Source organism: Callorhinchus milii, unplaced genomic scaffold (genome assembly GCF_018977255.1).
Source record: "Callorhinchus milii isolate IMCB2004 unplaced genomic scaffold, IMCB_Cmil_1.0 Scaffold4, whole genome shotgun sequence".
Lineage (NCBI taxonomy): Eukaryota > Metazoa > Chordata > Chondrichthyes > Chimaeriformes > Callorhinchidae > Callorhinchus > Callorhinchus milii.
The window spans coordinates 72,305,219-72,323,641 of record NW_024704745.1 but is presented as its reverse complement, the minus strand read 5'-3'; the positions used below and the strand labels follow the sequence as shown (position 1 = coordinate 72,323,641).

Genomic DNA, 18,423 nt, shown 5'->3' with positions numbered 1-18,423 from the left:
CACATTTTCTCTACATAGAAGATAATCAAGGTTCACTGTTTTAACTTAAAAACTACTTTTTGTAGTGAATCACATTCGCTCTAACAACAACAACAAGATTCCATTTATAGAGCGCCTTTCACGTCGGGAGGATGTCCCAAGGCGCTGGACAGTTGGGTCAGGACCCGAGCAGGGGGGAAATGGTCAGGGTGAAGGGAGGGAGCGAGGAGGGGGTAGAGAGTCGAGAGGGGAGCTGAAGGCACGGTCAAAGAGAAAGGTCTTGAGACTGGCCTTGAAGGAGGAAAGGGAGGAAGCAAGGCGAAGCACTGGGGGATGGAGTTCTAAGACGCTACCCTCATGAAAGGTCCTACATAATTGTATGTTGTTACTGCAAGTTGCTGTTATTCTTAGCTTTCATTAAAACATTTATATTTGCATTGGCTGGACACATTAAAAAGAAATGCAGTGTTCAAAGGGAAACTAACATTAAGGTGTAAGTGAATTTTGGATTATGAGCACAGATGATCTATTGTTAATGCTTGGCACTCAGAACTGTCACTGATTTTCAGCTACCTGCTATGCTCCTGACAGAATTTCACAGGCAATGAAAAGTACATTGGCATTAGTGCCTATTTAGCACCCTAGTATTTAAGTTGATTCTGCATGCTTTCACCACTTTAAAGTTGTCCTACTTTAACAGTGTGACTGCAAATGTGATTGCCTCTTTTCTCTACATTATACTGTAGTTTATTTTAATGATACAAGCAACAAAGGATTTATTTTTTAATGACCAGTATATAGTTTGAATTGTGTAGGCATGCTTAACTGCATTCATTATTCCAATTAGGGGCCTAAGGCATTATCACTTCCTCTCTAAACCAGCATACCAACATGGAGAGGTGGTACAGCTTTACATTAGCTGTCATTTAAAAATACCTTTAGCATCACTGAATACAAGCCCTGCCCTTTGGCAACCAGGTGTGTACCATGTTTTATACAAACGTCAACAATGATTGCACTTAGTCAGCAATGAAATCATTCAAAAGAATGGACATGGTTAAAAGTAAATTAATTTCAAAATGTGGTTTACACCTCAATGCGCCAGAACAATATAGCATGTAAAATCTAATTTTGCATTTAAATGTTCTAAATTGCTAAAAAAAAAGGCAAGCCATTTTACCAGCAATTAATGTAGAACTGCAGCTGTCAAGAGCCACGTCCTTCAAAAGGTCGCTGGATTTATTTGGCCCTCATTATTATCCCTACCTTCTTATCACAGTAATTTGGGAGGATACAATGGAAGAAAACCATCCAAGTAGAAATGACCAGAATTATGTGAAAACATCAAAATAAAAAATTACTCTTGTACTGAATATAATTTGCAATTGTTATTCACCTCTCTTCTCTTACGTACCTGAATTTCATCCTGTAACTGGTAATTGGTAAAGTCTGGGGAAAATTTAACGAAGTGATATTTGGCATTAGTAATTTACTAATTGTTGGTCAGAATATACAATTTTGCCTGTTTTACTAGTTAGAGCACTCGCCTTGCATGCAAGAAGACCTGGGTTCGATTCCCAGGCAGCGTGAAACATTGGGCAAGTTTCCTTACTCCACACACCTCTGTTTACCCAGCAGGAAGTAGGAACTCATCAATTGGCAGATTACTTTTCTGGGGGTAATAATCCCGTTAAAGAAAAATAATAATAATAATTTGGTCACTCAATCCATGACTGTTTGTGGGACACTGCTGTGAGTAATTGGTTGCTGCACTTGAGATATCTCAAAGACATGATAAAGTGCTATCAAATGCAAGGATTATTATTGTTATTTTCCTCCCTACATTTTCTCCAGTAAAACAGGCAAAATTATATATTCTGACCAACAATTAGTAAATTACTAATGCCAAATATTACTTTGCTAAATTTTCCCACTTTACCGGTTATATGAAGATACATGATATTATTGTACATTGTCATCACTCATTGGGGATAATTTAATACAGTTAAAACTATTTAAAATAGCAAGTCAGCTGTTGGGCCATAGTACAAGCCGCTTGAATTCTATTCTGCAGGATACCGCTTATATTACCTAAACATAATTTTAGTTTTTTTCCTGTTCAATTGATAGGTGTTCTCTAAAACCTAAATCTTAGTGAGATTATTTGTCAAAATTGGATTATTTTAAAAATTGCTTCCCATTTTCATTCCTTCTAGGTTTGATCACCATCTTGAGAAATAAAAGGGACCTCTCTCCCTATATTGCATCATGCCATATTTGAAAACCTGAGAAGGTGTTTTCGATTGCCATAAAATAAATTACACAGTACAGTATGTATGTTCCTCTCCAGGCTGGCCCCAACTCCTTCAGGTTGGGTTTTGCTGTAGTCGGAGTATTAGGCTCAGAACTATTTTTAGTCTGTAATTGTTTGTATCTTGTGAGCATTGCACAGTCCCATAAACGTTTGCGTGAAAATATGTTTTTTTATCTCACTCTTAACAGACTTAAGTGTTAATTCTGAGATCATTCCCTCTTGTTTTGGATCTCCCACCAAGGGGAAGAGTCATCCTTTAGGTAGAGTGTGTATTCCCCTCATTATTTTATCACAACAACCAGCTTTAAACACCTCAACAAAAATTCACAAAGCACATACGCTTTCTATCTTTTTTATTTTCAATGGCAAATTTGTTAAGAGGAAATACATGTACTATACCAAAGCATATTGATCAATTCACAGAAGTCTGACTAAACAATCTTGTTAGATTTTGGGTGCAGAAAGACTACTGCCGTCTAACAAGGGGTTAAGTGATATTGCCATTTCAGACTTCTGATGACCCAGGTCTCCAGTCCAGAATGAGACCTCTGGCTGGTGCTGCTGCAAACATTCACAATACATGAAAGGATCTACCAAACCAGGATTGCTAGATAAATGGTAGTGAATAAGCACAGACCACAACAAATGACATTGTGCTGACAATTATGCAAAGCTGAATGCATTGTGCAGAAATCCAGAAAATTGCCTTTAACACCAATTTCAATCTGTCAGCCAAACAGTTGACAAAATTGACACCAACATTAAATACATTTTTCTAATGATTACTAATACTGCTATATATATCCCCACATCTCACAAAAGGTAAGCAAAACATCCTAAATTCTATTCAGTATCATTGAATTCATTCATCACTTTTTATTACATCCTATCAATACTGTTAAAGTAAATAGGAGCTTTTCTATACCAAATTATTACACGTTAAACATTATTTTAGTCTACAAACTTTTCACTGTTCTGCATCACAGCGCCTGCTGTGAAGTCAAGAAAAACTGGGATGTAACTGAAAATGAAGGTAACATTTGTATTTAAAAAAACCCCAATAATAAATTAACTAGTGTGCATTTATCTTAATTTCAGAGCTTCAGGGACTATTTTCACCTGTCAACCAGTCAGAGGATCCCTTGGTGTTTTAGCCCACTGATAGCATGTTCCACCTCATTCATTATAGCCAATCAATATATGTTTGGTTTCATACTGATCTCTCTATTGTGTACATTAGCCAACTTAAAATAAAATGCTTTTAACTACAATACAAAATGCTGCAACACTATCAGTCTGAGGATGGCAGTGAGAATTCAGATTAGCTTGGTTACAATGGAATGGAGATGAAGTGACAAGGTGTCATTAATGTAGCAGATAATTTAACAGAAAAGAGTTTCATCTTGACACAACATGCATATTAAGAATGAGAACCCACCCAAGGCACTGGCTCCCTCCGCTCGGTAGGCATTGGCCTGCTTCACGTGCTCTGCCCTGCCCGCCTCACCATCAGCGGTCGGGTTTTCAGCCTATCCACTTCCACTATCTAGAACTCCATCCTGGAGCCCCTTCGCTCACCCCTTCCATCATATCTTTCAAGGTTGGTCTCATAACCTTCCTCTTTGCTCGTGCCTCATCTTGAGGTCTATATAAATGTAATTTGTTGTTGTTGTTGTACATAGTGACTTGTAGAAGATACTTAGCTCTATTTGCTTAACTAGTTTTACTAGTTCTACCAAAACACAAAAGAAATTCGCTGGAAACAGTTTTATAAGCAAAGTGGTGAATAATGCCAGGTTAGTTTTAGTCTGAAACTATACAGATCTCTACTTATTGACAATTTATCATGATTCTAGGAAACAGTGTAAAAGGTTTGCACGAAAAATCATTCAGGAATGATTCTGCATGGCATCTTGTGTCCAAATAAAGTTCTCAGATTTCTGTATACTTACATAATCTTAATGTGAGAAACGTTTTTAAGGAAAGGGAGTTTATTGGCTACCGCCCACCAGGCCTGCACATCTGAACTGTTTAAAAGGATTATAGCAAAAGCTGAAAATAAAAAGGTGCCTGATCTGGTTAACATTTCCAAAGCTCAACCATAACTTATGTACATTTAAGCCTGCGATTTGTGTACCTTAAATGACTAAGTTAAGTCTATGAGGATTAAACATTTCTGTTTACATAAATCTGACTTGTTCTGATACAGTGATTCAATATTTGGCTGAACTTGGATATTCCTGGAAAAAGGAGGGAGTAGAGTTCAACTTAAAATAAACTGCTTTTACCTCAACACAAAAAATTGCAACACTTACCAGGCTGAGTATAGCATTGAGAATTCAGATTATCTCCCTCCTATGAATACTAGATATCAAATATATCCAATAATTATTGAACAGTGGGAATACCATTTGCACCCTTTGACAATATCGCCTGACAACTAACTATTAGTTTAATAATTGATAGTACCTGGACGTTTAAAGAAATTTAAATAACAAGCAACAAGTAAGTAAAAACAATAGCGAGAAGGTCAATAGCTCCTCTCTATCTACTTTTACTTTAATAGTAAAAATCTGCTGCTGGGAATTTACTATTAAATATTCACTTTAATCTTGTAGAAGTTGAAGTTAAAAACTACAGTGCTGGATCTGGGTTGGTCGCTTAAGATTGTTTAATATTTATTCTCCCAAAATGCTGCTGATAGATTAAACATTGCACGTTCCCACTTTCTTTCTGGAAAGATTATAATCTTGCTGCTATCGTGTCAACAGACAGGTTGAGACAGAATACTCAGGAATATAACAGTGGAAATCCTTATCTGTTGTGATGCTGAATACACGGTGTCATGGAATCATAGACTTAAGACCACACTAACAGGAAATTTAGTCCAAGTGTGTGCTGCAACAGGTTTCTTTGTCCACATGAAATTCACAAATTAATATTAAGGGAGCGAATACTTATCTTTAGAATTTGATAAAGATTTAGTTACATGCATTTCTTGAGAACACATATCAAAACTCCTGATAATTTTTATTTTTATTTAAGTTGTAACTGCTTTCTGCTATAATGATGGGATTCAACACTAACACCAGTGATATCTTTCTTATGTTGCTGACAGGAAATCAGATTATAAATATGTAATGCAAAGATTTCCATATTTAGAAAATCAGGAGAGATGGATCCTTACTTTGATAATGGTTGGCTATTTTTATTATTATTGTTATTTTAAGTGCTAGAGACATTTATGATTCATGCTCTTGTGGTCTACAAACCACACAATCCTTAATGTATTTTGACTGTAAAATGCTTCTGTTGGTTGTAACTAAATGCATTGTGTTTAATTAACATATTCATAAAAAAAATCAGTGGTGTTTTACTTGGTTATAGATACAAGAGCACAAAAGTTAATGTGTTTTAGATTGAGCAGCATTACAAAGATCTATTAACAGGTAGTGTACATTTAAATAAAATACTGTTTCTTCTCTTCCTTTAAAAAAGATATAGCAGTTAAAATTCCGGTATCTGCATGATACTAGGTAAAGGGTTCTGGACAGTGGCTGTCTATAATATTTAACACATGAAATTTACACTTTTCAGTGTTAGTCTCTGATCGAATATATACACTGGATTCAACAGGAATTGTACATATAAAGATGGACTCCAGAAGGATATGGAGAGGCAGGAGGAGGAAGTTGAGGTTCAATGAACTACTGTCCCTGGAGGTGGTCAGGAACTATCGATGGAATTTTTTTTTGGGATCACTGGCAACATTGCCAGACGCAGCCAAAGGAGGAAAGCACTGATAAGGGTAAAGTCAGGCCACTGCTTGTCCTGTGCAGAAATCAGGATAACTTTCAATGTGCAAATGCTAAGATAAATAAAACACAATGCTGTTCAAAACATAATCTTTTAACATATCTTGCATGTGTTCTGAATAATGAGGACAACAAAATGGAGAAATTAATGAATATGCATGTTTTCTTCATAGGGGAACAGCAGAGGGGCAGGTGGGGGAATGTTTTAACTAAAACAAATGACAACAGTGTAACAGGTCATAGGTCTGTTCACACCCAGACTCAATTCTGTTGCCAGTTTATGAGGATGCCTTTCACTGGTACACGAGCAGCAGCAAATAAACAGCAGCACCAATGACTTATTCAAAGGGGGTGTCAGCTGGCTTGTTCCTCAGGAGAAGGAGGATGATGAAGATGTAAAGAGAGAGAGACAAGGAGAGAGGATGACCTAACGAGTAATACCTGGCTGACATCCTTCTCCTCCTCCCAAAAGCGCCATAACATTCTAGTTCTGCAGCAAGCAACACAATTGCGCATCGCCTTCAGGTCAAGGCACCTTAGAGGGCAAGGTAGATGATGGGACAGCACGTATTAGACAACTAGCAGACTTTGAAAGAAATCAGCAATCATAGCTGCACAGCAAGGCAACCTTCATAAGGCAGTGTCTCACGCCCTCCTCCTCTCCCATTACCCTAGAACCGCACACTATTGGGTCCTGTGCATTTTTCTTTCACAAGAGTATGGAATGTACCGAGGGAGGATAGTGAGTGCACTGTTAGGGATGATTTTCAAAACTAGTTATTGTCCTTAAGTCATTCGTTTATTCTCTAGAGTTTTTTCTTGTTCACCAGCAACACAATTTTTAGTTTAGCAGGTTCCAAAGAACTGCATGTATTCATTTTTGCTTTTAGTGGGAAAATTAGGCATTTTCTAATTCATAGACAATCCGATCTAACCTCAGGCAAAACTAAGGCCTTTTAAGTGGTTTGGATGGAACCTATATCTCCCAAAGACTGGCACTAAAAACTCACAGGAATTTTGGGCGTACAACTGATGCTTCTGTCTCCCCTCATCTCCCTAAATTGAATCAGCCATCTTAATTTGCATTAGTAATTCCGACTCCATTGAAGTGAGCTCTATAGACACATTTTTTAGAAAGACTCTTCTGAAAGGATTTACAGAAAAAAATCATATTATGGAACTAATGATTGTCAAAGTAAGAGCATCTGTGTGGAGCATTGCCAGACAAATTCTCATATGGGTGGATGATGTGACATTAAAAGTTCTTGATTCTTATCAATGGAGCAATAATGTGTACTGTAAATTGTTGCCAATCATGCAGGTGTATGAAAAACTATTTTTACTCAATGTTATTGCATAAAATGTATATTTTCACAAAATATAACGTGGCAATGATCCGCCAACACATATATTAACAATCTCTACATTTGGTATACAACAATGACAACCAAATTACATTTGTATAGCGCTTTTCACATCGCAGGATGTCCTAAGGTACTGGAAAGACAGGGTTTCGGACCTGAGTTGGGGATCAGGAAGGGCAGGGGGTTAGCAGGGTGATTGAAAGCACAGTTGAAGAGGAGGGTCTTGAGATGGGTCTTGACGGTCGCAAGGGAGGGGGCAAGGCAGAGGGACTGCGGGATGGAGTTCCTGAGGGTGGGGGCAGAGTGGCAGAAGGCCCGTCCGCCAATAGTGGGGCAAGGGAGGCGGGGAACTTGAAGCAGGCCAGAGCCCCCTGAGCAGAGGGAGCGAGCAGGATGGTAGGGGGTTAGGAGGTCGCAGAGGTAGGGTGGAGCAAGACCATGGAGGGCCTTGAAGGTGAGGATCTTTAACTGTGTCCTCTGTGTGATAGGAAGCCAATGGAGTCAGGCAAGGATGGGGGTGATAGGGTCACGGAGCCTGGTGCAGGAGAGGACACGGGCTGCAGAGTTATGGATGATCTATAGACTATGGAGGGAGGAGTTGGGGAGGTTGACAAGCAAGGAGTTTGCATAGCTGAGTCTTGATGTAATGAAAACATGTATGAGGGTTTCAGTGGCCTCCAGTCTGAGACAGTGGCAGAGCTGGGCGATGTTGCAGAGGTGGGGGAAGGTAGAGCGGGTCATGGCACAGATGTGGGGTAGAAAGGATAGTTGAGGGTCAAACAAGACGCCAAGGTTCCAGACTGGCTTAGTAAGGTGGAGTGTGCAACCATGGATGGTGATGCTGTCCGTGCCTGAGGTGAGGAGGCGCTGACGGGAGCCAATCAGGAAAGCCTCAGTCTTGTTGACGTTCAGCTGAAGAAAAGTACCTCTCATCCAGATATTCTGTCAGAACAGCAGTGGTCCTGGAGTCAAGGGTGGAGGTAGAGAGGTAGAGTTGGGTGTCATTCGCATACATGTGGAAGTTTACCCCATGTCTGCCAATGATGTCACCAAGATGAAGCATATAGATATTGAAGAGGAGGGAACCAAGGACAGAGCCCTGAGGAATGGTGCATGAGACGGTGCAGGGGCTAGAGGAGAAGCCGTTTGAGGAGGCGGTGTGAGAGGTACGATCTGAACCAGTCAAAGACAGAGCCATGAAGGTTGAGGTGAGAGGAGAAGCGGTGGATGAGGATAGAGTGGTCGACAGTGTCAAAGGCAGCAGAAAGGTCAAAGAGAATGATGAGGCAGAGGGAGCCCTGGTCGTAGATGGTAGAATGTCATTTGTCACTTTGACCAGAGCTGTTTCTGTGCTGTGGGCAGCACAAGCAACAACTCATTCCAGGACCTTGGAGAGGAAAGGGAGGTTGGAGATGGGGTGGTAGATTGAGAGTAGAGATGGGTGGGAACAGTACCAGAGGACATGGAGTGATTTATGATATCTGTGAGAAGAGGGGCAAGGAGGTGGAGCTAGGAGGTAAGGAGAGGGGTAGGGATGGGGTCGAGTGAGCAGGTGGTAGGTTTCATGTGGGTTATAGTGGTGGTGAGAGAGGAGTGGGAGACAGGTTCAAAGGTGTGGAGGGAGGGATGGGTAGGGGCCGGGACGGAAGGGGGAAATGGGGAGGATGTAGCAGATGGAACGGTAGAGGCATTCTTTATACTGCCTTTCCCCTCATGAAGATGTCTCAAAGCGCTTCGCAGTAAAGTGAAGTTGTCTATTTTGTGGGCATACATTTAAATGGACAAGTCTGGAGACTTGCCTCTCTATAGGGCATATTAAAATATGTGGCTTGTGCAGAAACAGCATCCACTATGGGCAAGTCATAATATATCTTCCCAAACCTATGGGAACATTAAGTTACTACTTGCGTAAATTGCGCACTAGATTTTTTGTGGTATAGGAGTGTGAAATGAGTGTGTATTAGTTTAAGATGAAGTAGTGCCCAGATGGTTCTTACTTATATACCATTAGAAAATATTACGCGATTGGACTTCACATTCACACTTTCTTGGTTCCAATTCAAAGTCTGGATCTAACATGATGTGAAAGAATTCTAGTGCATATCTTTTCCAAATTTACTCTTGATCAGCCCCGGTGTCTAGCACCTTCAGAAACCCATCACAATGCTTAAGAGTATCATTCCCATAAATAGGTTGAATATGTGTGTAGGGAGGGGAATGAGGCTACGTTTGCATGTTTATGTTGACTTCTGTGACTCGTATGTGCAGTGGATTTGGGGTTTGTATGAAACTGGAGAGCCAGGTAAGTACAACATCCTGGATACAAGCGAGTTAATCTTGCCTCACTTGTGTGGTGCCAGTAACGAGATGATGCTAAACAGTAGAATAAAATGAAACACCATATTCTCAATCTAAAATCCTGGCTCCATTCCTGTCATGGGAAGGTTTAAATGCAATATTTCAGTGCATAATGTATGCTTTTGGATGTTGTCTTTTAAAAAACACAGGCGGTATACTTGCAGGATGATATAAATCAGAAGCAGAATTAAAATAAACCAAACAGGGCCATCATATAAGAGTATACAGGTCCCACTTCTAACAGAAGTCTTGTTATGCAAACATCGAGACATTCTCTCACAAAAACATCCAACAGCTCATAAAATAAACATGCAGGTGTTACATAATAAGGTCACTCTGTCTTGTGGTTTTGGCATGTTTCAAGATAAATTTTAGCGGATCACTGAGAAGTCAAGCAATTTCCAGCTACTGAATATTTCCCAACAAACTCCTATCATATGTTTGTTGGTTTCATTAAAGATTACTAATCTCTATAGCTTCTATGGTACATGGAATACTGGGGCTTCCTGATAGTCATTAGCTCCATATATGATATAGATAGTTTATGCACATTTATTTCTACTCTAAATGGATCAGAAAAGGCTAAATTAATTTAATTCCATCATATTTCATGCTGCAATGTAACCTTTAAGGTAGCTGGGTAAATGTTACCATTGGTAAAAGGAATCAAATGTTATAAAGATAACAAATGGAAACTCAAAAATGTTAAATATATAAGTCAGCTGTCAAGTAATAACAAACAAAACAGGAAAATCTAGGCCTTGCATTATTTGACGAATAACACTGAATTATTACCTAGCTAAAGCATTGGCTATTAGCTTCATATGATATGCAGTGAGTGATATTTTGAAAGATAACTGAAATATCAGAATAAAAGATACTGCCTACAAACAAATATTTGAAGGCAAATATCCTACCTTATGAAAATATATTTCATCATAAAGTATCCTGAACCTGCTGTATTCAAATGAATTAAATTTGTTTCCCCTGCATTAACATATCTACAAAACACAATGTATTTACATACTTTGAGAACTGTACATTACAATGAATTTTGGACACATTTAATTAAATCCTTATGGTGTTGGTTGACCAAGGGAGAAATAAATCCCTCCTCCTCCTCCCTTCCCATGGTTAAATGCCAAAATGGTTTAGCTTCAGAACTGACACAGTAGAAAAATACCTTTGATAGGTCCCTGAAGTTGCCTGGTAGGGTCAGATCCAGCTCTTCAGACTCATAGTTAGTAATAACCCAAGGAAACACAGGGTACTGGTTTAAATCATTGTATGTCCGTCCTGGTAAGGAAAAGATAATATCATGAAGGAATGCTGATAATGTGTTTTGCTTTATAAATGAGAGCTAAATGTTTCACTCTCAAACATGGCTGTCAAATGCAATTTCTGCTAAATAAGCAACTGTTGTGTTAAAGATAAAAGTTTGAGTGATCTAAAAATGGGGCAGTTTATGAAAGGCAGTGAAGCAACAGAAATCTGACTCTTAAAAACTCCAACACTCTTTAAGACATCAAAAGAGAATGAAACATCAAGGAACAAAACATTAATGGAGGCTTGTGAGCTTACCAAGTCTTAGCAAAGCAAAAAAAAACACTGGCTTCAAATTCTTGTTCCCATTTACTACTTCCTGCATTTGGCTGTCTTTTTTTTCCCTGTCAAGCATTTCCTTGATTGTTCTGCTACAAATTCCTCAGAATGCAGTAGAGTTGTAAAACACACAGCCTAGCTTGTCCTGTTCAGCATCCTCTGAGCAATAGTGGCACTCATACTGGGAAATACTTGCATTCAGCTGAAATTTGAGAAACCGCTGGCTTGCTATGGCACAGCAATATCCTCACATTACTCAGACTTCCGCAGTCTTAATGACTATTTGCAACGTTTTCCCTCACTATTATACCTTTAGAGTTCCTACTGGTGCTGCATGAGATGCATAAGAGGTTGATGCTCAACCCTGTGTTGGTATCAATTTGATCCAAATTGGATCAAGGTGAATATTGTGTCCAAATCCTGAAGCCACAAGTGTTGTCAAGAATTTCTTCATAATGAAGTATAAATTATCTGTTTGTAAACAGGGGGAAATTCTAAGGAAAAAATGTAGTAGAAATCTGAGCAATAATATTACTCCTAGGGAGTTTTAAAATGTGATAATCATATTAGGTTTTAGATGATGCGTACACATCTAAAACACTCTAAATGGTTAACATTGCAAAAATTATATTGGACATAAGCGATTTTTCTGTTCCCACTCTCATTGTTATGATCGTGGCTTAGCCTATTCTTAGGACATTATATAATCGTATTTCCTCTTATCGTCCAGAACAGGATGATACAGGGTTTTTTTATGGGGCTAATCTTATTAAAAGAAAATAATTTGCAGTTGATGTCTGCATTCTAGTCTGGAATATTTATATATAATACCTTAACATTGATGACTAAATTTACTAATTTTCTTACACTTCCAAAAAAAGCGTACACGTCAAATGGCCAGTTTTGTTTTAAAGGTAAATATCATTCTAACTTTAAAATCAAATAACCATACTGGAAACACAAATGCATTTGACTAGTTAAAATCAAGCCGATATTATGATGAGACATTTTTTTCTAAGTATGCTTGAATACAGCATCTTGTTTAGGGTTGTATTCCTGCGCTTGTCTGCTTCCCAACACTTAACAGACATTTTGTCACCTCGAGTTCATTAGGGAAGCATTTTTTTATGATTTTTCTCCATGTAAGCAGTTCAAGTTACATCTAATTAGATGGCAATAATAAGCTCAACATATGCTGCAAGTAAACATATACACAATTATTCAGTGCAAACTTCAACCACACACACATCAGAAAATAAAACAGTGGAAAATGCATTCGTTGTAGGGAAACATGCAAAATGCCTCTCTTGATTTTATGTTCCAGGATGCAAACACAAAAGCTCCTATTTTCATGTATATGTATGTTGCTTTCTATTAATCTGCCACAACTCAGGATACTTGTACTGAATCGAATACTGGGCCATTGTTGTTCCACTGTCTTGCTGCTGTTGTCTTGAGTGACAAAGCACCAAAATTACATTTTCTCGTTATTATTTCCAGACACACTCTGAAAATGGTTTGTAGACTCTAATAAAGCTTCAGTTTCAGACAAAGCTGTCAGCAAAGGAAATGGCAGAGTGAGACCACAGAATAACCCCAGTAACAATAAATGAATCTACAGTCACAGTGGTAGGTTATGTGTCTCCTGATAAAATTTAATGGGATAGCTTCAGTATCCATCACGGCTCTGCAGCTGAATTCCAGTAGATAAATGCAAACTATCAAGTCAAACCTTGATAAACAAACCTATAAGGAGGAATCAAAGGCTGCAACCCACCTGCTACAGTGTTCAGAAACATCAAGTATTCAAAGTTTGAAATCTCCCGGCGTTGCCAGCGTTGTGTCATATTGGAGGATTTAAAAAGCTGGCGAGAACTGGCCAGTGATATTCTCCTAATTGCAAAGAAAATGGAAAAAACTGTAACTCACAGAACATATTTGTATGCATAGTGTCACCTTCATAAAGGAGAGAATGTTTAATTCTACTGGACACATCTTCTTTGCATCTTCTTTGCAAGGAAAATCAGTCTTGTATCTTCTCCATTATCTCAGCAGTTGTGTTTTTGTAACACCACAAGAAGAGGTAGACTGAGGTACAGAAGTTACGTGATTTCAATAATATTTTTTAATAACAAGTTGATTTACCTGTTGACTGGTATATTTGCCTAATTTCCCCCCTCATAGTTTCTGAACAGAGTGAAACTCTGATATAATCAAACAATTTTTTTTACACAATAAATCCCAGCTTAAATTCAGCATCCGAAATTTAAATGCGCACCCATCTCACCGTACTTGCTGGTCTTCAGGGGTATCAACTTTGACTCGATTTGATTCCCGTGAGCAGAAGATAGCTTAAACTCTGTCCTCTGCTTGCTGGATTCAAGCAATTACAATGCTAGTACAATTACAATGCATTTACCAGCACTGAAAAAAGCCAGTGCCGAAAAAAGCCGGTAAATGCCAGAACAAGCATCGTTAATTACACATAGCCAGAAATTCCATCTTGCTGGACGGACCGCATCTCCCCTCCATTGGTCCAATTGTCTGGGTTTTTTAATGTATTGTTGTTAAATGATTGAAACTGTCCGTTATGTGGTTCAGATTCGACATGGTACATATGATTATAAAGGAGTTTTGACACATTAGGTGTGAAATTATTTTGTGAGATTTAGGAGAAATAATTGATGTTTGATGCCCTAATTTGTACACTTTGACAAGATCCTTAAGAACAAAGTGTGCATTTTTGGAGTGAGATCACACAATTTTATTGCTTGTTTCAAAAAACAGTCAAGCTATGCAGGTTGTACAAATGTATTCTTACTATTTAAAATGTAAACATTTCATTATTCAGCGTATCCATGTTTAGTAACATATTTAACAAGTGCAGATGACCACAGGATTAATGAAAATCTGCCTTATATTGGAGCATTCGTAAGAAAGATACCCACCTTGTGGGTGACTAAACTGGACCACTATCAATGGAAGCCTTATACCCTGGAGTATTGCTTCCAAATCACATGAAGAGTCAACATGATAGGCACAGCTATTTATAATTTTAACACTTTATGTTTTTATATTTGTTTAAGGTCAAATCAAGTGTACCAGCATTAGACTGCAGATGACTGATTCCATTCCTCCATTCAGAAATGGAACTCGGAGTCAAACCTATACTCAGCAAATTTTGATTTATTCTTCCTTTTTTAGCACAGAATCAGTATTGAAATTATTTAAAAACAATGTTAAAAGTATAAGAACAGGGTATTATTAACAAATATAGTACCCTTGCCTTATGTATAATTGATTAAATCAAAATTTACAAGTTAGCCAACATGGTAATCAATAATATGCAATTTCTTGTTTCATTTCAATTTCATGTAAATAGGGTCAACTCAAACTGCACCATACAACAATCTAGTTCAAATCTGTGACAAGATTTTGAATGCTGCCAAGTGCATACCAAAGGATCTAAATAGGTGGCATTCCTGAAAATATCTGAAAGAAAATTAAAAATAAAACTGACCTATTTGTGAAATGGACTGAGACTTGCAGTCAGGTTCTAACCTAAAACATCCGAGTGGGCAATGTGTTTACATCAGTAACTTTTATCCTACAAGCCAATAATTCAGAATGGCAAAGCTCCTAAAATGTGAGTGTCAGTTTGGATCAATTGGTAGGATTCTCGCCTTTGGGTCAGAAGGTTGTAGCTGGAATACTATAACAGGACCATAATCTACGCTGCCACTCCAGTGCAGCATGGAGGGAGAATTGCATTGCTGGAGGTGCTGTCCTGCAGATCAAATGTAAAACTAGAGGGGATGTTAAAGATCCCATGGTACTGCTTCAAAGAAGAGCTAAAAGTACTTCCGTGACTTGGTCAATATTGGTCCGACATTCAAATTTGTCGAAATTTTGCCTATGGGACAGCCCTGGTGCTGATTAGCTCCCATGATTATCTACATAACAACAATTACTATTTACTTCAAAGTAACTCATTGTGTGAAATGTTTCAAGAAATTTTCGATGCTATAATTTTTGATGGCATTATAGCAAATGCAATTTTAAAAAATCTATTATTAAGATAACAATCAACAGTGGAAAGTGATCAACAAATGAAGATTATGTTTAAACTGCAAATTTTCCTTTCCATTTCATTTTGAGGTATAGGAGCACTAAAAACTATAATGGTCGAATAAAATGCACAGAAGCCTTATTTAGATTCCTGGTAGTAATATCATTCCACAATAATGAGAATAATTATTATTTTACAGAGTACAGTGGATAATAAGAATGCATGTGGGTTTGTTTATCTTTCGTCTTGTTTTCTTCCATGTTTAGGATTACAGTTTATACAACATAAATAGCACAATTATTATGCAGGATAAACATGCTGTTACTCTGTCGGCTTCAGTGCACAGTGACTGCTGTTAAACAACCTGCATAGATTCTCATTTATCAGCCTCTCAAGGTGCGATTTGCAATCATCCAGTTTGATTCTTTAGTTGTGATGATGAACATACAAAGTCAACAATACTAACATGTCCACAGCTAACCTTTTGATCAACGCAAATCTTAACCTTTTACATATACAGTACCTAGAAAAGTGGCTTAATCACTATCGTTATCTTATGTGTTTCTGGACAATTCTTGCCTGGTCAAATTCACTGTACTTTCATTATAAGGTCAATAAATAGAAACAAAATGTAAGTGCATGCTTGGTTTTCAGATGTGTTTGTGACTGCTCTGTAACCACTCTGCAGTGCTGTGCAAGAAAGGTCCATACAAGTCAGCCAGAAGAATCACTGGCCTTGCTAGATATTTTGTCACAGCCAAAGCAAAACGGTGACTGATCCCACGATGGGTAGTGTGAGGAACCTTTTAACTCGTTGCATCTAAAGGTAAAGCGAGAAGCTACCTATCGCAGTTCTGACTTGCTTAACTTTAGGCCGAGCAGCCAAAGGCAAGGCTGCTGTCAGGGCATTCCCCCAATGGTCGTATTGTCAAAAGGCACTGAATGGTATATTCTAAAATCAAATAGCAAAAACTCACAGGTTCGATTCCCAGTCTACGCTGAGCTAGTTAACCTTAGCTCGTTGAGGAAATGGGGCACTACAATTGGTCTTAGTGTTCCTGGCTTGGGAGGGAAAAAAATATCCAATGTTCTTGCTCCTGATTGAGTGGAAAATGCATGGGTGTAGACATTAGGTGAGAACAGGATCTGATTCAGCTGTCCCGCTGACTAACTTCTGATGCTCGCTGTCTGGACTCATAGATGAGGAATGGCTGCTTGAGTGAGTGGTGAAGGGCTATTGGCACATGTGACCTGTGGAATTGTATCCCAACGCAAGTCAGCACCTTCAGGAAAGGAGGTGGGGAGAAAAAAGTAGCAAGAACAAATGAAATAAAATGTGTCATAGCTTCTTTTAGAGTAAGCACATTAAAAAATACAAGAAAACGTTGGGAAAAATCCATGTCAATAAGTTAATAAATAACTTTCATTAAATCTATGAAAGTTAAAATCCTGCATAAGTTTTACTGAATTTGTGTCACTGCTCTGCTGTCAGCAGTCTACTGTTCCACTGATAATGTCATGGGTTGAATGCCACATATATTTCTCTTATATTAATCATTTGATTCACATCAATATCCTGTGGAAAGGTTCACAGAACAGATGGAAAACAATATCATATTAATCCTATAATAATAATCCTTACATTTGATACAATGCCTTTCATATCAGGAGGACATCTCAAAGAGCTTCACAGGATTTATTTGAAAGTGCAGTGACTGTATTTATAGGCAAATTCGGGAGCTAATTTGTGCATAGCAATATCCCAGACATGAACTGAATGTCCAATTTTATTTGGGAGACTGTTGATCAGAACACCAAAAAAAGCTCTCTTCTCTTTTCAGAAAGAATCACCTGAGGAGGTAGATGGGACTTTGGTTTAACATCTCATTCAAAAGACTGCACCTCCAATAATGCACCATACCAATATCAGTGCAGCACACCCCCAGCAGTGCATTCGAGTGTCAGCCTAGATTACAAGTTCAAAGTCCCAACATGGGTCTTCAACCGATGACCTTCTGACTCAGAGATGAGAGTGCTACCAACTGAGCCGCACTGACACCACTGGCTTACTGACAATACAGCAGAAGATTTAACATTTTGAATGAAGGGTTTTAAAACATTTTGTAAAGAAGCAATTTTGATGGGCTAAATGATCTTTTCTTATTCTGTGTGCTTCCTTATATTGTAATACACAATTAGTTGTTCAGGCTTAAAATGAAAACTGTTAATTCAGGAATTCAACTGAAGTATTCATCTTGCAAAGCAATCTCACATTTGCCTGCTTAGACTGTTGGTGTGATCAAAATATTGCATAAAAACGTTTAGTTTGCTTGCTTCCTTAAAGAAATAATGTGGTAACCTATGCCGTTTCAATTAATCGTACCAGCAAATAATGCCTATAAACAAGTTATAACATAATATTAATCCTTGCAATTGATATAGGGTCTTATCACGTTGTTGAAAAATCTCCAAGCAATTCACAGAATACACTGTAAAGTGAATTGACTGTATATTTTATGGGCAAAGCTAGCACAAGCCAGAGAATAATTTGTTTATATGTTTTTTTTTCTTGGTTAAAGTAATAGTTAGTTTAGAAGTACTATATGGAATAATGTATTTGAGCTGAAAACAAGGAAAAAGTAGACGTAAAAATATCCATGCTCAGTACCTGGCCTGTGGCAGCCCATAACTGGTACCAACTCCAACACGAGGTAAACTGTATACAACCTTCTTCACTGTAGCCTGGTCTGGGAAATTGAACATGACAGAAGCTGCGGAAAAATGAGAAACAGACTTTTTAAACAGGAAAGGTGGATTCAAGAAGTAACATTTTGTCTAAGACTCCACTGTTTCAAGTACATTTTTAAGCAGCAGCCAGATTACAAAAGAGCTCTTGCCATACAAACACTAAATTTGCACCAG

General features: G+C 38.1%; 1 protein-coding gene across 2 annotated transcripts in view; it reads right to left on the bottom strand.

Moving 5' to 3' along the window:
- LOC121848913 (neurobeachin-like) overlaps positions 1–18,423 on the bottom strand; it is a 158,058-nt gene that overhangs the window by 66,857 nt on the left and 72,778 nt on the right. For both annotated transcript variants that reach the window (XM_042334623.1, XM_042334622.1), the window contains 3 exons: positions 18,170–18,272; positions 13,210–13,325; positions 11,014–11,126 (listed from right to left, as the gene is read on the bottom strand). In XM_042334623.1, coding sequence (XP_042190557.1) covers positions 11,014–11,126; positions 13,210–13,325; positions 18,170–18,272 — 332 coding nt within the window. The remainder of the gene's footprint in view (positions 1–11,013; positions 11,127–13,209; positions 13,326–18,169; positions 18,273–18,423) is intronic.